Raw genomic sequence first — 22,650 nt, 5'->3', positions numbered from 1 at the left:
TCTTTTGGAAAAGATTGACTAATATAATAGAGAATCATATGTACAGAATTACTAACAAACTTGTATTTTTCTAATCTCTTCTTGTACAAGATGGAGGAATCCAATGTATAGAGAAGTAAAGCCAAAGCACATTTAAACCCTTAGGTCCCAATTAATCTGTCACGGGTGTGTCGGAGGTGATAGACAGTCAGTCGCCTTACAGTGGGTTGAAGGAGATCTCTTCGTTTGGCATTGCAGACAGCTTCTTAGATAAGAAGCTGTCTTTAGGACCGAGCGGCTACCTCTCTCTTGTTAATTAGCTCTCTGGCTTGGGTGTATATGACGCGCCCCCTGGGCCTGTGCTGTGCAGGGGATACCCGGAGCCGGGTCTTCTGTAAGATGCTGGGGGTTGTAGTCTCCGTGGCGCTGACCCGGTCCGTGCCCAGGGTGGTCAAACCAGTGGCAGTCTTAATGTTGTAACAAATGTCCGACTACGCCACCCGTGGATTGCGGTCAGTGGGGACCGCCCGAGTCATGCTGCGTCCACCAGGCAAGGGACTCGACCAACTCCCAGGCAATTCCAGAGCGTGGCACAGGACTCCCTTCCTTTCCTTTCTCTGGCAGTCCCCACCAGTGACCCACCTTTGTCCAGCTTCCTCGGGCCTTCTGTTGGCGAAACCTCTCTCCGGTTTCCCTGACCCTATGTGGTATGCTTTCCTGGTGGATGTAGTGAGGGGTCGCACCAAGATGTGGTCACAACCTCCGGTTTTGGCTGAGGATTAGTCGCCTCCACCAATTTGGGTTCCGGTACCCTGCTCTGCCAACCCTTCACCCTGTATCTCCTCTGGGCATATGGGGTTCCTTCTGTCCTCGTGTCTCTGGGCTTTTCTCTGTGTTCCTTGCTTCCTTTCTCCTCTGTTCCAGTTCCTTTCTTACTTTCCTTTCCGTTCCTTCTCCTCTCTCTTTCTGCTGTTTCTGGCCTCCACTCCAGGCCTGCCTCTGGAGCTGGGCCCTGGCTGAGCCACAGCTCCCTGTCAGCCCTCTCTGGCTGAGCTCCTCTCCTTTTCTCCTCCTGACTGAACTGGCTCCTGTCCTAAGATGGTGCCCACCTTATATACCTCCTTCTGACACCCGAGCCCAGGTGACTAGCAACCAATGGGCTCCTGCCTATGCCCAGAGACCCACCCCTATCTTCTCCTACACCACTGGGTATTCCACCCCCTCCCCACTCCAGCCAGGGACAGATGCTGTCGTGCCTGCACTTCTGTCTAGTGGGAGCACCGTTGAGCTGTCCCTCGGAAATGGGGTGTGTGTGGTGCATGCAGCTTACCGAGTCCTGGTCCACACTCCATCCTTACCCGGGAGTGGAATATCACACCTCTGGTCTGAGGTGCAATACCCCTGTAGCAGCCGAGCCCTCGGGGTGCTACATATATATACCTGGTGTGTCTGAGAGGGAGTCGCCAGCTATATCCATTTCTACTTGTGAAGCTTAGCAGGAGTAGTACTTCGTCTTCTCTGGAGCTTGAGACCGTGTGCTTATTTGGAGTTCATCTAAAGCTAAGCCGTTTTCCCCCTGTTTGGTCTACCCTTGTTGTCTATAGCGTTTAGCGGAGGTTGACTAGTGCTCATCTCCTCCCATCCCTAGTCATAGACATACGCTAGGGAGAGTAGGGCGAGGCACGATTGTGGCGATTGCTGAAGAGGCAATATAGGGACGGTAGTTGAGACAGGGTGACACCAGATCAGACTAGGAGGTCTCTACTTCCCCCTTTCCCTAGTGTCTGGGCTTCCTTTCCCTTTTCCCTTTGTGTTGCACTAGTCTTTCCCACACCTGGCGTGACATAATCAAAGTGTTTTTGCCAGAAATTTAGCATTTAGCATAAAACACTTTGATAATTCACAAAAAGTTTGTGCCTTTTGGCATTATCACCCTCGTCTCTGACAAACTGGTCGAAACTAGGGCGGGACGCTACAGCTCATCTAATTCATGGCAAGCTGCGGCGTACCTTACACCAAAGTCCCTGACTAGAGTAAGATTTTTGGCGAGGCACACACCATATTAATTTATAAGAATAGTGGGCTAAAGTAGGAGCCACCATAAAATGTGGGGGCTACTGTGGATGTATCATATAGTGTGGTGGCTACTATGGGAGCATCATACATTGTGGGGTCTATTGTGTGGGCTTCATACAGTGTGGGGACTACTGTGTGGACCATTTAACAGTGTGGGAACAACTTTATCGTGGGGCTACTGAGAGAGTATCATGCAGTGTGGGGACTTATTTGGGGGTCATCATACAGTGTGGGGGCCATCATAAAGTGTGGGGACTACTGTGGTGGTGTTATACGGTGTTGAGGCATTATACAGTGCATAGGGGAGCTGTGGGGTCATTATATTGTTTATAGGAGAGGCATGGAGGCATCATACTGTGTATTGGAAAGCCATGAGTCCATTATACTGTATAAAGGGAAACTGAGGGTATATCATACTGGATATAGGGAGCTGTAGGCCAATCATACCGTGTGTAGGGAAGCTGTGGGCCCATCTTACTGTGCATAAGGGAGCTGTGGGACCATCATACTGTGCACAAGGGAGCTGTGGGACCATCATACTGTGTATCAGGAGCTGTGGGGTACATCATACTTTGTAAAGGGGGCTGTGGAGAAATAATACTGTGCATGGGGGAGCTGTGGGGGTATCATACTGTGTATGGGAAGCTGTGGGGACATCATACTGTGTATGTGGAAGCTGTGGGCCCATCATACTGTCTATAGGGGACCTATAGGGACATCATACTGTATACAGGTGTGCTGTGCAGGTATTGTACTGAGCATTGGGGAGCTGTAGGGAACCACATTGTGTGTAAGGGAGCTGACACATGGGTGGACTCAGAGAACATTATTACTTTACATGGGGGTGGAATCATGAGACATTATTAAATGTTAAGTGGGCACTTAATAAGCATTATGTAACATACTTGGCGGCGTCCTTGCATAGTGGTCCATCTCCCACTGTGCAAGAGCGCGCACTTGGTCTCCAGTCCAGAATGTCTCTCTGGCTTCCCTCCATGCTGTCTGTTTGTGTCTGTTTCTGCTGCTTAAGGGCGGCGCCCGATCACTTCCTGCTTTTTGTACCTGCTGTGGGTCACACCCCTTGTGCGTCCTCAGCCTATTGCTGTCTGTCACCTGGTATATAGCTCAGCTGCTCCCATCTATCCCTGCCTGAGCATAGTGTTTCATTCAGTGTGTGCTTGCACTCTGAAGGTGCCAGGTCCCGTTCTTTGTCTCCTGCCTTGCGGTATCAGTTCCCGTGTCTGAACTGAGTCCTGTCTTTGTCTCCTGCCTTGCGGTATCAGTTCCCGTGTCTGAACTGAGTCCTGTCTGTGTACTCTTGCCTCCTGCCTCTCCTGGAGGCTGTATTTCCAGGCCTGTCTGAACACGCTCCTAGCCTGTTCCTCCCGCCTTCTAGGGGCCGATTACCTAGACCCGCTCCTGTATCTTGTCTGTCCTGTCTGAACACGCTCCTTGCCTGTTCGTCCCGCCTCTCTGGGGGCCGTATTCCCAGACCCGCTCCTGCATCCCGCTGCAGTGTCGGTCTCCTCCGTACACTCAGTTCCAGTCTGAACTCTCTCCTATCCTTTACCTGTTTTGCCTCTATGTCCGTTCCCTTCCTTTTTCTGCAGAGTCTGAACTCGTACCTAACTCCTGCTTGTTGTCTCTGTACTCCCGTTTGTGAGTTTGTGGTCCACTCGCTACTTCACTGCAAGTACCCTGTGGGTATCTGGCTCTGCCTTTCTCTTCCTGCCTGTTCCGTGTGAACAGAGCCCTGTCCCCTCTGCTCTGCCTTGTTTGTCGCTCCGGCGGTTTCCGCTCGGCTCCTGCCTTGTTTGCCGCTCTGCGGTTTCCGCTCTGCTCCTGCCTTCTTAGCCGCTCTGCGGTTTCCGCTCTGCTCCTGCCTTGTTTACCGCTCTGCGGTTTCCGCTCCGCTCCTGCTTAGCTTGCCGCTCTTGCGGTTTCTGCTCTGCTCTTGCCTTGCTTGCCACTCCTGCGGTTTCTGCTCTGTTCCTGCCTTGTTTGCCGCTCTGCGGTTTCCGCTCTGCTCCTGCCTTCTTAGTCGCTCTGCGGTTTCCGCTCTGCTCCTGCCTTGTTTACCGCTCTGCGGTTTCCGGTCTGCTCCTGCCTCGTTTACCGCTCTGCGGTTTCCGTCCTGCTCCTGCCTTGTTTACCGCTCTGCTGTTTCCGCTCTGCTCCTTCTTAGCTTGCCGCTCTTGCGGTTTCCACTCTGCTCTTGCCTTGCTTGCCGCTCCTGCGGTTTCTGCTCTGCATCTGCTCGCTGCTCCGGCAGTCCTGTCCTGCTCTGCTTCTGCTCGCTGCTCCGGCAGTCCTGTCCTGCTCTGCTTCTGCTCGCTGCTCCGGCAGCCCCGTCCTGCTCTGCATCTGCTCGCTGCTCCGGCAGTCCTGTCCTGCTCTGCTTGTGCTCGCTGCTCCGGCAGTCCCGTCCTGCTCTGCTCTTGCCCACCGCTTCGGGCGTTCCCTCTCTGCTGTGTTTGGCTACCGCATCTGCGGTTCTGTTTCTGTGACCCAGTCTGTACTGGGTCTTGTCCTCTCTGTGCTCCAGCCCGTCCTTTCGGCCAGTACCTCCCCGCCTGCATACTCGCCTGTATCCACCCGTCTGCATACCTGCCGTATTCGCTTATATCCACCAGTCTGTGCCAGCCTAACCTGCCTGTTCCAGTAATCCCTGTGTGGGTCAACCCCCGTGTCCGGAGTTTGACCTGGGGGAGCACCTGGTCCCTCTGCCTGGTTTCTCCCTGGTGCACTGGCGTCGTATGCCGTCGTGCCACCTTGGTCGGATCGGCCAGATACTTAGTCACGCCCCTCCAGGCACTCTCCGCTTCATGGTCCAGTGGAACCACTACTCCCGCACACGCCAGTCAGTCCGGGCGTGTGCATAACACATTAATATTGTAAGGGCAATCAGTATATTGTCACCATCAATTGGGCACACAGGGAGCAGAATTACTTTCTTGGGGGCAAAATACGGGAACTGTTTTCTAAGGCACTTTAACAGGGGGCATTAATATTTTATTTGGAGTATTTTTACCAGCTAGAGGGTGCAAAAGAAGCATTTTACATTGTAATGGGCACAGTTGTGTACATTATTAGGTGAGGCACTAAGAAGAGCACTGCTTTTGTGCCACACAAGAGGTCGAGTAATAGGGACAAATATGGCAGCAGATGGCTCAGCATTGGGTGGCAGCTGGATGAGGAATTTGTGTAGGTTGGGAATAGTTGAGTATGGTCCTGAAAATTTGAGAAGTGAAATGTGTCTTTGTTGTAAAGTCTGTAGACGAGTCGTAGCTAGAAGAATTTGTCATGTCGGTCTGGTCCAGATGGAAAAACAGGAAAAGTGAATGACTCCATCAGAAATAACTTCACCTGTAAGTCCCTATATTTAACTATGCTGTAATATCCTATATTTTCTGCAAAACTAGTTTCCACCACTATACTGTCACTGTATGGCGGTAATATTGGTGTTGGTCTTTGTATAGAGATTTCTTTTCAGCAACAGCATAGTCATCTGCTGAGGTTCTCCTATACCCATGATTAGGGTCTGCCACCTTAGCTGTAAACAAGGTTACCTGGTTAAGGACCCACTCAAATGTTTTGCTCACCTGAGGCGAAATCCTTGCTACACTTCTGACTGTACTTCATGAGAGAGCTACTATCAGAATCATCTTGCAGCTGCGTATCTCCCCTCCGAACAAAAGGATTGGCCAATTGAATTCCAACTTCTCAATCTTTATGTCAATGAACACAATCTGTTAGGGGAAAGTTGGGATACTCCCATGCACATTAAATAATTAGTCAATCCTGCAAAAATTGGCATGTTCTGCTGATTTATGAAATGTGTGAAGGAACCTTAAATTGGTTTCCAGGGTCAGCAGAATTTTTTTGATGTCTCTCTATGTGACTACTGAGATGTGATAGTTTGGAGAAATAGCGCACCACTGCCTTTTAGTGTACCTGGAAGGAAGACTAGAGGGGTCTGGCTACCATCCATTATACTGCCCTGCACAATAATCCCAGGAGTAGAACCGGTCTGATGTTCTTTTGTGAAGACCTCTTCATGGTGTTGCCCATGTAATCTCCAGATGGAGACCGAAGGCTGACTTGGAGGTTTTTACTCCTCAGTGATGAGTTCTGCATTGGTCTTGGAAGCATTGATAGCCAGAGATTGATCTGGAGACCATGTGGGTGTAATGCAGGTCCCGGAATGCAACACACAGACACACAAGGCGAGGACAGTCAGAGATGAATATAAACAATTTATATATAGATATAACAGGTATTCTGAACAAGGGAATGGCAACAGGGGTAATGAACGGTAATTTGAAATAATAATAAAATGCAAAGTCTCTCAAGGTAGTATGGTGCACCCAATCATGGGAATCACCGCGTTAGTTCTTTAACTCTCTATATAGCCCTAGCGGGTGTCACCGGTTATTCCTGCTAGGCCGAAAGTCTTTTCCGGACAAAGTCAATTAAATCACGTTTAGTTTCTTTCGCCCCAACTGTTCCCCTCCCAACCTGAGTACCTAAACCCAACTGGCCCCATTACCGTGAGTGAACAGTAGAAGTGACGGCCCTGTTCACGTATGCAGCTCCTCTGCTTTCACTGGCGTGACTTTCCTGGTGCAGCCTTCTCCCAACTCCTCTCTTCCTGGCCGTTGGAGGCAATCTCTGAAGCCGTGGATAGGGGGGTCCAGACCTCGTCTGTCGGCGGGCGCCGTCGGGTTCCGCAAACTCACTCAGCACCGCAAGCAGGTTCCCACTCTCCTCAGTAGGCACAGCACTCAGGGCACATCTGTGAGGGATCCGGAGCTCATCCACCGGTGTCCGGCTGTGGCACCTTGCAGGCCTCTGGCTTAGGTCTGCCACGAGGGGCTTCTCAGCACGTAGGGAGCATGTCTGCTCCTCTCTGCTGCTTGGCGCCAAAACCACCTCAGGCTTGGCGCGCTGGCCTCTCCTACCCAGGAACTCCTTTCTGGAAGTCACCTGACTGGGTCCAGCATCTAAATCTGCTCCCCCTTCAACTTCCCTTGCACATCTTGGTTCCTCTTGACTGTGCCTGACCAGCAGATGGCAATCTCACTCCATCTTTGAAGCATCCTGTAAGAATTCTCTTAAAGGCTCTCTTGCCTCTACTACATGGGCAACGCCATGAAGAGGCCATCATTATGGTACAGCACACCAATCTTACTCCCAAGATTATGGTATGGGGTGGCGTAATGTATGGATACCGGACCCCCCTAGTTTCTATTTCAGGTACACTAATAGCTCTACGCTACAATGATTTAGTCGTGGAACTAGTGGTACGACCATTTCTCCAAAGTGTCCCAGGAGCTATTTTTCAATACAAAAATGCCAGGCTACTGTGAGCAGACATGTCTCCCATCGAGCACATCTAAGGTGTCATTGATCGGCAATTGCAAAGGGAGAGGCCAGCAACGAATCTTAATGTTATCTGTGCCCAAGTGCATTCATCATTACAGAACATTCCTCCTACACCCATTAATAACCTCATTGATCACATGGCAAGGCATGTAAGTGCATGTTTTTCTGCGTGCGATGCTCATACTTGATACTGAATAAATCTAAATATTTTGAAAATTTTGATTCCATTTCTTCATCATTTGCATGTATTTATCATATCTACGTATTCTGTGATTTCCATAATTCCACAAATTTTCCTTCTTGGTGTAGCAGTGTTGAGGAGTGTACATAAGTGACAAATCTGTTACATTCTTAGGGAATTTGAATACTTTTGCAAGGCACTATATCTGCGACACATGGAACTTTTCACTGACAATCTGAGTTATAGATTATGCAGTGATTACATGTCATAAAACTGTTGGCTGCCTAGGCTGAGGGTTTGGGAATTATCTCCATCTGGAGAACTGTTCATATGGGTGGGACGGGATATAATAGGAACTGGTGCCAGTCACTTGGAAAATTACTACTCTCATGACTTCATTTCACTTTTATTGTTTCTTTTTCTCCATATTTTTTTATGAAAAGTAGAAAAATACAGAGACATGTAATTGTTTTCTCTTGTTTTCTCTATTTCCATCCATGTTGAAGACTAAACAAATCAAATCTTAAAGAGAAACCAAAACTAAATTATATTTTAAGGAATTTTCAACTGTATCGTGTATCACCGTGATAAATTCAGCACCTTTTCATAAACTTTGTATCTCCTCATCATTTTCAAGATGTTATCTGTCTATGATCTGTTCATGCAAGCAAATGAAAGCATAGAGACATTATACCTTATACAACCTAGTTTGGGGGTCTAAAATGTGCGGCAATGAAGCAATTTTTTTTCAGCCCATAGCCAGGACCGGGCTGAGCCGGGTGGCAGAGGGGCAGCTATTGGTTTGACTGGGTGCCATCCTGGCTACGTTATGGAATAGAAAATGTTGCTGTGCAGCACACTGTGAGCAGCCGTGTCTGTTGAATGATGTTACGCAGTGCTCGTGGCACTGCCTGTATCTGCCAGAGAGGATCTCCAAGCAACAGAGCCAGATGGGAAACAAGTTGCACAGCAGGAGGCAAGCGCTATGGGGAGCATTTTACTGTATTTAGAGAGGCGTGGGGTCATTATGCTATATAAAGGAGGACTGTTGGTCAGTTATACTGTATGTAGGGAGGCTGTGGGGCCATTATACTGTGTATGCCCAATAAGTTCAAGGGGTTGTCCAAGCAGGAAGAGAGAAGAGAGACTCCAATCTATGCTGGGTGGTACAGTGGCCAAAACAACCGACTTTTTTTTTGGGTGCACAGGGCCTATTTTTATTATGGCCCAGCATACACCAGTGTCTCTTTGTGTGTGATGTCAGATGGGACAGGAGTGTTTACCCAGACAACCCCTATTTATACATGACTGAACAATTCTTTTAAGGCTAGACTAAACGACGACTTTGGATGTGAAATCGATTGTGCAACTGAAGTTTTAGCAGTTCTACTGCTACATTGCGGCTCTATAGAAATGGATGGGATCGCACTGTGACACCTACAATGGAGAAAATAAGTATTTGATACTCTGCCGATTTTGCAAGTTTTCCCACCCACAAAGAATGGAGAGGTCTGTAATTTTTATCATAGTTACACTTCAACTGTGAGAAACAGAATCTAAAAATAAAAACCAGAAAATCACATTGTATGATTTTTAAATAATTAAATTGCATTTTATTCCATTTAAATAAGCATTTGATCTAAATTCTGGCTCTCACAGACCTGTTAGTTTTTCTTTAAGAAGCCCTCCTACTCTGCACTCATTACCTCTATTAATTGCACCTGTTTGAACTCGTTACCTGTATAAAAGACACCTGTCCACACACTCAATCAATCACACTCCAACCTCTTCACCATGGCCAAGAACAAAGATCTTTCTAAGTACACCAGGGACAAAATTGTAGACCTGCATAAGGCTGGGATGGGGTACAGGACAATAGGCAAGCAGCCTGGTGAGAAGGCAACAATTATTAGAAAATGGAAGAGACACAAGATGACTGTCAATCTTCCTTGGTCTGGGGCTGCATGCAACATCTTGCCTCATGAGGTAAGGATGATTCTGAGAAAGGTCAGGACATGGGAGGACCTGATCAATGACCTGAAGAGAGCTGGGACTACAGTCTCAAACATTACCATTAGCAACACACTACGCTGTTGACCCGCCCCCTGGGCCTGTGTTGTGCAGGGGATACCCGGAGCCGGATCGCTGGGGGTTGTAGTCTCAGTGTGGCGGTGACCCGGTCCGTGCCCAGGGCGGTCAAACCAGTGGCAGTCTTAGGTAATAACAATGTCCGACTACGCCACCCGTGGATTGCGGTCAGTGGGGACCGCCGCTGCGCTGCAGACCGCTGAGGCTGATGTTGTTTGTGCAGCCGAGTATGGGATAACTCCCCACGGGAGAAGTATTGCCTCAGGGCAGCTAATGTGAGAGATGATGGGAGTGATGGTGTGAGCGTCCCAGTACTAATGGTGCTGGTGCGGCGATGAAACACAGAGACGTGTGGTGCAGTTCAGGGTCTTTACTGATGGTAATAAGCAGACCCTCCCGGGAGTACTGGTTAGCAGTAGGGGCCTGGTCAGTCTGTGAGCAAGCAGGATCTCCCCCTGGCCAGGTGGAGTTGTAGGCCTCCCGGTCTATCGGCACTCGTTCCTAGCTACCTTGCTCTATGCGGGTAGAAGTAGCCCACGTCCCTGAGTATACCGTGTGGTGCTCACCCGTATGGCCGGTGACTTGGGGCCTTCTGTTAGCCTCCGCTTCACAATGGCGTTGCTGGTCCCTTGCTTGTGACCGTGCCTTCGGTTTTCTATGGCCAGAGGACATGGAATCCCCTGCCGGTTGGATTCTGCTGCTGGACCTGGATGTCCCCACAGCCTCGGACTCCGTGTCCGGGTTTAGTGTCTTCAGCCAAGGCGAGCTTTCTAGCTTCCAGCCTCTGGCACTCGCTCCTGCTCCTACAGAGCTCCTGTTGTCACTTTCCCTGTGTCTGCTGTCCTCCAGACCTGACTGCGTCTCTGTCTGGGACTTCACTCTAGGCTCTGACTGCTCTGCTTGTTCTGCAGGCTCTGTCTCACCTAATCCTGCCCCAGACCCAGTTTATAAGGGCAGATTCCTCCCCTCCCAGGTCTGGGTGGGCCGTGTTGCATGCTTAGGGCTCCTGACCAGAGAAACCTCCCACTTGCTCTCAGACATAATATTTCTACTACAGTGGCAACCAGACCCCTGGGGTGCCACACTGTCATGAATTAAAATCCTGCAGGGCAAGCAAGGTCCCCCTGTTCACGCGAGCACATGTCCAGGCCAGTTTAAAGTTCGCCAATGACCTTCTGGATGATCCAGAGGAGGCATGGGAGAAGGTGATGTGGTCAGATGAGACCAAAATAGAACTTTTTGGTATCAACTCCACTCTCTGTTTTAGGAGGAAGACGAAGGATGAGTACAACCTCAAGAACACCATCCCAACTGTGAAGCATGGTGGGGGAAACATCATTCTTTGGTGGTGCTTTTCAGCAAAGGGGACAGGACGACTGGACCGTATTGAAGGGAGGATGGATTGGGTCATGTATCACGAGATTTTGACCAACAATCTCCTTTCCTCAGTAAGAGCATTGAAGATGGGTTGTAGTTGGGTCTTCCAGCATGACAATGAACCGAAGCACACAGACAGGGCAACTAAGGAGTGACTCCGTAAGAAGCATTTCAAGGTCCTGGAGTGGCCTAGCCAGTCTCCAGATGCGAACCAAATAGAAAATCTTTAGAGAGAGCTGAAACTCAATGTTGCCCAGAGATAGCCCCGAAACCTGAAAGATTTGGAGAACATCTGTATGGAGGAGTGGGCCAAAATCCCTGCTGCAGTGTGTGCAAACTTGGTCAAGAACTATAGGAAACGTCTGACCTCTGCAACTGAAAACAAAGGCTTCTGTATCAAATATTAAGTTCCGTTTTCCTATTGTATCAAATACTTATTTCATGCAATAAAATGCAAATTAATTATGAAAATTCATACAATGTGATTTTCTGGATTTTTTTAAAATTCTGTCTCTCACAGTTGAAGTGTACCTACGATAAAAATTACAGACCTCTCCATTCTTTGTAGGTGGGAAAATCGGCAGTGTATCAAATAATTATTTTCCCCACAGTATACTACTGAAATTGTGACAAGCAAGTTGCAAAAACTTGCATGTCATGGCAGTGTAGGTGTCACAATGAGATCCCATTCACTTCTATAGCGTTGTGATGTAGCAGAGTCACCGATAACCGAGTGAACTTTGGTGGTATGACGGCTGTTTAGGCCAAAGTCACTGTGTAGCCCTAGATTAACTCATTTCCGATAAATGACGTACTATTATGGGTGCAGGTGTATGGAGCCACTGTCAATCTCTGGCACTGAATTTAGGTGCAGCAATTTTGCCTGGGGTCAACATTGTCCCACCTTGCCGCACCATCCCTGCATAAGACATCTGTAAAGGTCCAATCTCTTAAAATATCACATTATTTAACCCATAATACAAGCAAAAAAGAGATAATCAAAATGTCTAAATAGTTCTTTTTTGGTCCCTGTAGTTCCACCAAGAAATGCAATTAAAATTGTACCAATAAAACTACAGCTCAGCATACAAAAAAAAAGCCCTCGTAAAGCTCCATCTACTGAAAAGTAAAAGAAAAATATTAGTCTTGGAAAATGGCAACACAAATCAAAATACATTTTTACAAATTTAAAAAAAATAACCCACTAAAAAAATATATAATAATAATAATTAATAATAATAATAAAAACCTATAAAGTTTTGATATCCCTGTAACCGTACTTACTTGGAGAATGATGTTGCCAGGTTATTATTAGTGCACAATAAACACTGTAAAAATTAAGCCCAAAAAACAATGGCTGAATTGCTTTTCTTTTCACTGTTTCAACACACTTCCCATTTTTTATTACATTTTCATTACATTTTAAGGTGAAGTTCCAGTCTACAGCTCATCCAAAACAAGCCACCATACTGTTATGTCAACTGAAAAAAAAAGAGGGAAAAAATCAAAATATGCAAAAATGGAAATTGACTGCAGCCGTAAGGGGTTAAAGAGCTTCCGTCACCTCTCCTGCATACTCTTCTATATGAAGCAACAATTCTGGAGCATCTTTCCTGGAAATGCATCAATGTTCCCGATGGCCAGTGTGAGGCCTGCACACTAAGATAACTGTGTAATCAGTGCTGATGAGGTCAGGCTGTATAGATACTCTTCCTATTGGAGGAGGAATGATATCAACTTATTGTCATTTCATTTACTCTTTACTAGGAAGAGAAGCACAAGGACACAATGCAGAGTTGACAATATTTATTATATCTTGTTTGCCATTTGCCCTTCTAGGATAAGGAGAAGCTGATGTATGATGGCTTCCATGAGCCTCGTTCCTTTTTTTTTTACTTCTTTGTTAAAGGCCTCCATGATTTTATTACTATTTGAGCTTATGTGAAGTTTTCTTTGGTGATATTTTGTAGCCAAAATCACAGCAAAAATAGTTCAAAATGTTCTTTATTTCAGTTATGATAAGATCAAACACATCTTAATAATGTATGTTTCCCAAAAATGTCATTTAAACGCTCTTTCTGATGACTGTACCTCTTCCAATACTTGGGAATTGCACAAATAGCAGTGAATGCTACTTTTAAACTTGTGAATGATCCAGAGAGTGTCTCCAGTACTGCAGACCCTTAATGGGAGTCCGTTACGTACATTCAGTCTGATCTTTCAAATCAAGTTTAAGAGCGCATGTAGCACTCAAACAGCATCTGGTTACTGCTATGAGAATCCCAAGTCCCGCCGCCCACACACACACACCCACACCCACACACATCTAGATTGTCAGTGTGTGTTTTCTTGTTGCTGTTTTTAACTTTTGAAAATAAAGAATTTTTTGTTATACATACCTTGGGCCGGAAGCTGGATCATTCTTCCTTCTTCTGCATTCACCGTACGAAGAACAGTGGCGCTGATCGTGGGCTTCCATGTGGATTGAACTAACTGATGGGTGAGCTGGCATCTCCTCTTTCTATTTGTAGTCCGATTTGTGGACAGTATCATAAAGAGAAGAAGAAGCTGAGCAGAATTATATATAGGTTTGTGGGAAAACTTTCAGTATAACTTGTATTTTATTCATTGTATTTCCAAGTGCTTGTATGTATATAAGTCCGCTATCTCTGCATGCACAGTCATACAGGGAAGACTGTCACTCACCGAGTAGGATCGCCCACTGGGTTTTCAACGAAAAAATTTAAGTTTACTGAAACTTTTCCCAAAAAAATGTAAATCAATTTAATCTGCTTTTTCTGCCTGATAACATTCTGCCTGAAAATCAGATACTATTTACCATGTGACTGGTTCCCTTTCAGGTCCCTGTGTTGGCAATCAGCTTATGAAAACAGAGTGTCCAAAATGGCGTTCCGCTGTGAAGGTCATAAAAGACCAGAAATCAGTAACCTGCTTGAGTGACACATCCATTATTTAATCAAAATTCCCAAATAAAGAATGCAAACATATGGTTTCCAACCCAGATGTCTCATAAGAGACAACCCAGGGCTACTGTCACACAGCTGATTTTGCCAATGGTGGGCATGGACTGGGTGACCAGTAATGAACAGTGGAGTTACATGTTGGCCGATTAGTGACAGTTTTAATCCATTAGTGTGACAGAGACTCTCGGGAGGTCTCCTCTGTGATATCTTTAAAGGGCATACGGATTAGGTGTTGCCTTCATGAGAAAACATCTTTAGAGGTTGTTCTTATGATCTCTCTTCAGGAGCACACTTGGTGCGAGGAAGGACGATGCCCTCCTGAAGATTGACAGTTCAGATCAGCTGCGTTATCACACCGTTGCCCCAACTGTGCATGCTCTCATGCTGCAATCAGAGACAGCTTTACTTCTGCAGCATCGAAAGAGCACAGGGGACACTGAGGCTTTAGAGCAGCATTTACAAACTCTATAGCAAAAAGCTTGTAAGCACTGTTCTTCTAGCCTAGGACACTGTCCACCTCTGGTAGACCACAGAGGAAGAATGTGTTCTTGAAAATGGAGATAATTTTTAATAAGAGGTAAATTGTAAAGTAGATTATCTTTACGAGCACTTTACAATTTTTCCAATCTATGATGATGTGATGATTAGGAATAGTTATTTTTGCATTCTTAAATATAATCTCATAAGGCAGGCTCGCTTTGATTCAGAACTGTGAATTTTTTAAAATTTTTGTTTATATTTATTGCCTTGTTTTCTCTTCTGTTTGTTTACTTACAGTCATTGAGTGGTAATACAGCTTTCACTTCATTCAATGTCACTGTTATTAGAAAAATATTAGAAAAAGACAAAGTAATGGATACAAAGAGAATAAAAGTAACAGCGATGAAAACTGTAGGGATAGGGCGCAGCCGTTGCTGAGTCTGTTCCTGGGAAAGTCCTCTCCCTCTGCCTTAACTGTGTAAACAGGAAAGGATGTAACCATGTAAGAATGCAGTTAGTGTCCCAGACTCACACAAACATTTACTGGGTACAGCCTGCACATGAGATGCCAGCTCCTCTAACCACTTCAGATCTCCTTGTCATGTGCAGGAGTCAACAACATAAGCCAAGGTGAAAATATACTTTGATGTATTGGAAAAACACAGAACTGCATTGATATTTAGGTATCAGTTCTACATAATGACTCAGTCTAAGACACATTTAACCACTGCATTACTAAAGAGGTTTTCAGTACAACTATGTACAGTCAATAAAACACTTCTTAAAAGGAATCTGTCAGTAGGATCAGCCCTGCTAAGCAGTCTATATGGACATGCAGGTCATAGCAATCTGAACTATTATTATTATTTATTATTATAGCGCCATTCATTCCATGGTGCTTTACATCTGAATATAATGATTCCTTGATATCTTCGATCCAATGTTTTATTCCAGAGAAATCCTAATTTTTCTTAATATGTACATGAGCTGCTAAGATCTATGGGGACGGGACATAGATCTCCCTGAGAATCTGCCCCCAGATCTTATTATAAATGACTGGAGGCGTTACCAGTAGTGATGAGCGAATGTGCGCGCCACTGCTCAGTACTCACCCGAGCATCACGGTGCTTGACAAGCTCGGTGCTCGGCGAGTATTTCTGGGTTGCTCGGACGGGAACTTGGGTCCCCTCCCTGCATGTTTGGCGCTCTTTAGAGAGGCAATGAACATGCAGGGATTGCCTGCCACGCACTGTAATGCCGTAGCCATGTTGACTGTGGGCATTACAGTGATTGGCTGGCCGCACAGTATCATAAGGTCTATATAAGACCGGGCGCCGCCATGCTCGTCATAGTCTACGCCGGAATCAGGCAGAGTAGGGAGAGGTGCAGCTGCGTCAGGGAGAGATTTGAATGTGTATAGTTAGTATAGGTTTTCCACAACATATATATATATCCAACTGAACTAACAGTACTTCTGATGACTAATCCAGCTGCATATATTCAGTGGTGATAGCAGGAGATAGGAAGGCAGGCAGGGTATGTGGCAGACTGCAGTGCATGATGCAGCACAAGAGGGTCCATTGAGCGTCCTGTTAGTATAGGTATTCCACAACATATATGTATGTATATATATATATATATATATATATACATATATATATATATATATATATATATATATATATATATATGAACTAACAGTCCTTCTGAGGACTAATCCAGCTGCAAATAATCAGTGCAAGGCAGGCAGGCCGTGTATGTGACAGACTGCAGTGTATGATACAGCACAAGAGGGTCCATTGAACGTACTGTCTGCTGCTGTAATAATTACAGATATTTGTAGACATAGCCCCAGATATCAGGCGCCAGGGAAATTTTTTTTCTATCTTAATCCTGGTTATTTGTTTAAAAAGCAATCCAGAGTACACCATTTTTCTGCTCCATTTGCTTGTTCTCACTGCAGAATAAACCCAGATCTGTTCCATATTTCAGCGATAAAAATCCAGAAATTTGAACTGAACGTGGAAAATATTGGCTTTCTTTTCTATTCTGTTGCAGTGTGTCGGTCAAGCTATTCACACTAGGTGTCTGTGAAGAATAGTATTACTAAATTACAGGCCTGCTATTTAAAACCGTGGTTCTCTGTCAGACATATCACCTATAAGACTGTTCCAAAATTAGACATTTCTTCCATTTCCATTCTGTTGCAGTGAGTTGATCAAGCTATTCACATTAGGTGTCTGTGAAGAATAGTATTAGTAAATTACAGGCCTGCTATTTAAAACCGTGGTTCTCTGTCAGACATATCACCTATACGACTGTTCCAAAATCAGTCATTTCTTCCATTTCCATTCTGTTGCAGTGTGTCGGTCAACCTATTCACACTAGGTGTCTGTGAAAAATAGTATTAGTAAATTACAGGCCTGCTAGTTAAAATCATGGTTTTCTGTAAGACATATCATGTATAAGACTGTTCCAAAATCAGACATTTCTTCCATTTTCATTTCGTTGCAGTGTGTCGATCAAGCTATTCAAACTAGGTGTCTGTGAAGAATAGTATTAATAAATTACAGGCCTGCTATTTAAAACCGTGGTTCTCTCTTAGACATCACCTATAAGACTGTTCCAAAATCAGACATTTCTTCCATTTCCATTCTGTTGCAGTGTGTCGGTCAAGCCATTCACACTAAGTCTCTGTGTACAATAATATTAGTAAATTAAAGGACTGCTATTTAAAATTGTGGTTCTCTGTCAGATGTATCACATATAACTGCGTTCCAAAATCAGCCATTTCTCGTGAACGTGGAAAATATTTTCCTCCATTAAAAATGGGCAAGGTGCGTGGCAATGGATGGGAAAGTGGACGTGATGGTGCATGCAAAGGCCGATGATGTGGCCGTGGGCAAGCTGAAATTATGCCACAACAAACACCCACATCTTGCCGCTCGACCTTCCTGTCCCAATTACTAGGGGACCGCAGTACACCACTATTGAACCCAGAGCAGTGTCAAAAGGTTGTTGGTTGGATAGCAGATAATGCTTCCAGTCACTTTGCAACCACAACCACCACCCTGTCTTCCACACTGTTAAGTATCAGTAGCCGTGAGTCTGGACCGCATATTTCTCACCCTGATCTTCCTTCCTCCCACCATGCCGAGAGCCCTGAGACAACTGATCCCACACTTGGACACTCAGAAGAGCTGTTCACTTTACCATTTGTAGATTCGGGCCTCTCGTCCGGCCAGCTTCAAGCGAGTCAAGAGGAGAACGCGTGTAGCGATGCCCAAATATTGGAGCAGCCATGGTCACAAGAAGGTGACGGTGGGAAAGTGCAATTACTGTCGCAAGAGGTGGATGATGATGATGATGATGAGACACAATTGCCAGAAAGTCAGAAGGAGGACCAGGGTGCGGAAGTGGAAGACGAGGTTGTGGATGATATAGTAACTGACCCAACCTGGAAGGGGGACACAGAGCAAGGACAGCAGCATACAAGGGGGGGGAAGCGTAGCACCATAACAGGCAGGAAGAAGTAGTGTGGTGGCCGCAGACACAAGGCGGGAAAGCATTCTTCTTAACGCCAACACAACGGAAGTTGCCAGTACAACTGTTAGGTCTTCCCGCGTCTGGTTATTTTTTAAAGACTCTGCAGATAACCCCAAAAAGGCCATTTATTACCACCTGCCAGGCCAGCATCAGCAGGGGTAGCAAAACTAGCAGCCTGACCACCACCAGCATGATCAGGCACATGGCAGCAAAGTACCCGACTAAGTGGGCCGAATCCCAGGGTCCAGCAACAGTGTTTGTGGGTGACACCACTGCTTGTTCCGCTGTTGTGTGTGCACGCCAATCACCTGTCCATGGCGCATGCCAAGATGCCTCCCACCCTGTACCTGTCATTGAACACTTTCAACTAGCATCATCAGCAAGCACGTCAACGTCCTTGTCCCAGCGCAGTGTTCAGTTGTCCCTACCCCAGTCCTTGGAACGCAAGTGCAAATACGCAGCCAACGCCCCACAGGCCACACTACTAAATTCTCACGTTTCACGAATGCTTGCGCTCGAAATGTTGCCTTTTTGGCTCGTGGAGACGGAAGCTTTCCGCAACCTGATGGCGGCGGCCGTCCCTCGGTACTCAGTCCCCAGCCGCCACTATTTCTCCCGGTGTGTCGTCCCCGCATTACACGAGCACGTGTCCCACAACATTAGATGTGCCCTCAACAACGCAGTTACTGGGAAAGTCCACCTAACCACGGACACGTGAGCAAGTGCTTGTGGGCAGGGACAGTACATCTCGTTGATAGCACACTGGGTTAATATAGTGGAAACCGGGACCCAGTAAGACCTTGGGACGGAACACGTCCTCCCGATGCCGAGGATTGCAGGCCGTGGGTCAATCAGGGTTGCCCCCACATTCTACAGCTCCTGCACCTCCTCCTCCTCCTCTTCAGCCTCCATCTCCGTAATAACCTCATCAGTCGCAAGCTGGAAGCACTGCAGCATTGCCTCGGACAAGCGGCAACAGGCTGTGCTGAAGCTAATATGCTTAGCTGACAAACCGCACAACACTGAAGAGTTGTGGACAGCGCTGAAAGAGCAGGCAAATCTATAGTGACACCGCTGACCCTACAGCCAGGCATGGTCATGTGTGACAATGGTCGGAACCTGGTGGCGGCTTTGAGGCGAGGCAAGCTCAAACACGTACCATGCCTGGCCTATGTACTTAACCTCGCGGTTCAGCGGTTTCTCAAAACCTACAGTTAGGTCCATATATATTTGGACAGAGACAACATTTTTCTAATTTTGGTTCTAGACATTACCACAATGAATTTTAAACAAAATAATTCAGGTACAGTTGAATTTCAGACTTTCAGCTTTCATTTGAGGGTATCCACATTAAAATTGGATGAAGGGTTTAGGAGTTTCAGCTCCTTAACATGTGCCACCCTGTTTTTAAAGGAACCAAAAGTAATTGGACAATTGACTCCAAGGCTATTTCATGGACAGGTGTGGGCAATCCCTTCGTTATGTCATTCTCAATTAAGCAGATAAAAGGCCTGGAGTTGATTTGAGGTGTGGTGCTTGCATTTGGAAGGTTTTGCTGTGAAGTAAACATGGGGTCAAAGGAGCTCTCCATGCAGGTGAAGCAAGCCATCCTTAAGCTGCAAAAACAGAAAAAAAACATCTGAGAAATTGCTACAATATTAGGAGTGGTAAAATCTACAGTTTGGTACATCCTGAGAAAGAAAGAAAGCACCGGTGAACTCATCAATGCAAAAAGACCTGGACGCCCACGGAAGACAACAGTGGTGGATGATCGCAGAATAATCTCCATGGTGAAGAGAAACCCCTTCACAACAGCCAACCAAGTGAACAACACTCTCCAGGAGGTAGGTGTATCAATATCCAAATCTACCATAAAGAGAAGACTGCATGAAAGTAAATACAGAGGGTTCACTGCATGGTGCAAGCCACTCATAAGTATCAAGAATAAAAAGGCTAGACTGGACTTTGCTAAAAAACATCTAAAAAAGCCAGCACAGTTCTGGAAGAACATTCTTTGGACAGATGAAACCAAGATCAACCTCTACCAGAATGATGGAAAGAGAAAAGTATGGCGAAGGCGTGGTACAGCTCATGATCCAAAGCATACCACATCATCTGTAAAACACGGCGGAGGCAGTATGATGGCTTGGGCATGCATGGCTGCCAGTGGCACTGGGTCACTAATGTTTATAGATGATGTGACACAGGACAGAAGCAGCCGAATGAATTCTGATGTATTCAGAGCCATACTGTGTTCTCGGATCCAGCCAAATGCCGCCAAACTGATTGGTCGTCGTTTCATACTAGAGATGGACAATGACCCAAATCATAAAGCCAAAGCAACCCAGGAGTTTATTAAAGCAAAGAAGTGGAATATTCTTGAATGGCCAAGTCAGTCACCTGATCTCAACCCAATTGAGCATGCATTTCACTTGTTAAAGGCTAAACTTCAGACAGAAAGGCCCACAAACAGCAACTGAAAACCACTGCAGTGAAGGCCTGGCAGAGGATCAAAAAGGAGGAAACACAGCGTCTGGTGATGTCCATGAGTTCAAGACTTCAGGCAGTCATTGCCAACAAAGAGTTTTCAACCAAGTACTAGAAATGAACATTTTATTTACAATTATTTAATCTGTCCAATTACTTTTGGTCCCTTTAAAAGCAAGGTGGCACATGTTAAGGAGCTGAAACTCCTAAATCCTTCATCCAATTTTAATGTGGATACCCTCAAATAAAAGCTGAAAGTCTGAACTTCAACTGCATCGGAATTGTTTTGCTTAAAATTCATTGTGGTAATGTCTAGAACCAAAATTAGAAAAATGTTGTCTCTGTCCAAATATATATGGACCTAACTGTATCTGGATCTGCCAGATCTGCTTGTCAAAGTATGCCGCCTGTGTGCCCATTTTAAAAAGTCAGCTACAGCTTCTTTCGCCCTTTGCAGCTTCCAGTTCACCGACTGATCTGCGATGTCCCCTTGCGTTGGTTCTTCATTGCAGATGTTGGGAAGGATTTGTGAGCAGAAGAGGGCAGTTGTTGACTACCAGCATCAACAATGCTGTCTGTATTCAGTTCAGACTCCACACATAAGACCTCAGGAGTAGACATGGATGTCAGACATATGTACCATCCTCCAAAACCTTGACAACTCCACCAAGATGGTGAGTAGCGATGACGCCATAATTAGCGTCACCATCCCGCTTCTCTGTCTTCTGAAATACTCTGCTCACAATTAAAGAGGATGCATTGAAGGTGGAGCACAATGAGATGGAGCAAGGAACCATACAGGATGATTAAACACAGCACAGCCTCATCTCTTCCCAACGTGGATTGAGTGACAATGAGGAAGAGGAGGAGGAGGAAGAACAGGAGCTAGTTTCATGCGCTATAGACAGTACTACTACCTGCACAACTGTCATACCGTCTGTTCAGCGTGGATGGCCTGAGGACAGGGAGGAGGAGGAAGAGGAGGAGGGTGAGGAGGAGAGCATGGTCAGTCGTCTTCTTGGTGAGGACACCGAAGCCTTGCCTCTTTGCAGTCTGGCACACATGGCTGAGTTTATGTTACGCTGCCTTTCCCGTGACCCTCGCGTTGTCTAAATTTTGAGTGGCAGTCATTTCTGTTGGTGACACTTCTAGACCCACGCTACAAGGGAAATTTTCTGTAATACAGTTCTGGCCCCCATAATTATGTCACCAATCCTGACCCCTTTTTAATGTCGCCCATCCTTTAACAATGTTCCCCTTTCTGTGACAATGTCCCCCATCCTTTAATAATGTCTTCCATCCTGGCCCCTTTCTGTAATAATGTCTTGCATCCTGGACCCCTTCCTGTAATAATGTCCTCTGTCCTAGTTTCCTTTCTGTAATAATGTCCTCCATCCTGGACCCCTTCCTTTAATAATGTCCCCCATCCTTGCCCCTTCCTCTAATAATGTCTCCCTTTCTGGGCCCCTTTATTTAACCCCTTTACCCCCAAGGCTGTTTGCACCTTATTGACCAGGCCAATTTTTACAATTCTGACCATTGTCACTCTATGAGATAATAACTCTGGAACACTTCAATGGAAATTTGAATTATTGTGCTCTTAAATCAGAGGGATAAGTCACATAAAATAGTTAATAAATAACATTTCCCAAAAGTCTACTTTACATCAGCACAATTTTTTTAATTTTTTTTTTGTTTGGAAGTTATAAGGGTTAAAAGTTGACCATCAATTTCTCATTTTTCCAACAAAATTTTCAAAACCATTTTTTTAGGTACCACATCACATTTGAAGTGACTTTAAGGGGTCTATATGACAGAAAATACTCAAGAGTGACACTATTCTAAAAACTGCACCCCTCAAGGTGCTCAAAACCACATTCAAGAAGTTTATTAACCCCTCAGGTGCTTAACAGTAATTTTTGGAATATAGAAGAAAAAAATGAACATTTAATTTTTTTCACAAAAATTTTACTTTAGACCCAAATTTTTCTATTTTTGAAAGGGTACCAGGAAAAAATGGACCCCGAAATTTGTTTTGCAATTTCTCCTGAGCATGCTGATACCCCA

At 45.7% G+C, this 22,650-nt stretch overlaps 1 protein-coding gene across 5 annotated transcripts in view; it reads left to right on the top strand.

Annotated features, from left to right (window-relative positions):
- Positions 1 to 22,650, top strand: part of LOC141231210 (uncharacterized) — a 178,831-nt gene that overhangs the window by 104,710 nt on the left and 51,471 nt on the right. For 4 of the 5 annotated variants that reach the window (XR_012297673.1, XR_012297649.1, XR_012297655.1 and 1 more), the window contains exon 1: positions 13,241 to 13,586. The exons of the other annotated variant lie outside the window; for it this stretch is intronic. Coding sequence is in view for 1 of the 4 variants with exons in the window: in XM_073667679.1 (XP_073523780.1) it covers positions 13,583 to 13,586 (4 nt within the window). In the remaining 3 variants the exon portion in view is untranslated. Of the gene's footprint in view, positions 1 to 13,240; positions 13,587 to 22,650 lie in introns of those variants that run through there. 5 annotated transcript variants of the gene reach the window in all.

This window comes from Phyllobates terribilis, unplaced genomic scaffold (genome assembly GCF_046119375.1).
Source record: "Phyllobates terribilis strain yellow unplaced genomic scaffold, ASM4611937v1 Scaffold_2__4_contigs__length_985480577, whole genome shotgun sequence".
NCBI classification, from domain to species: Eukaryota; Metazoa; Chordata; class Amphibia; order Anura; family Dendrobatidae; genus Phyllobates; species Phyllobates terribilis.
The sequence above is the reverse complement of the archived record's forward strand: the minus strand, read 5'-3'. Positions and strand labels throughout refer to the sequence as shown.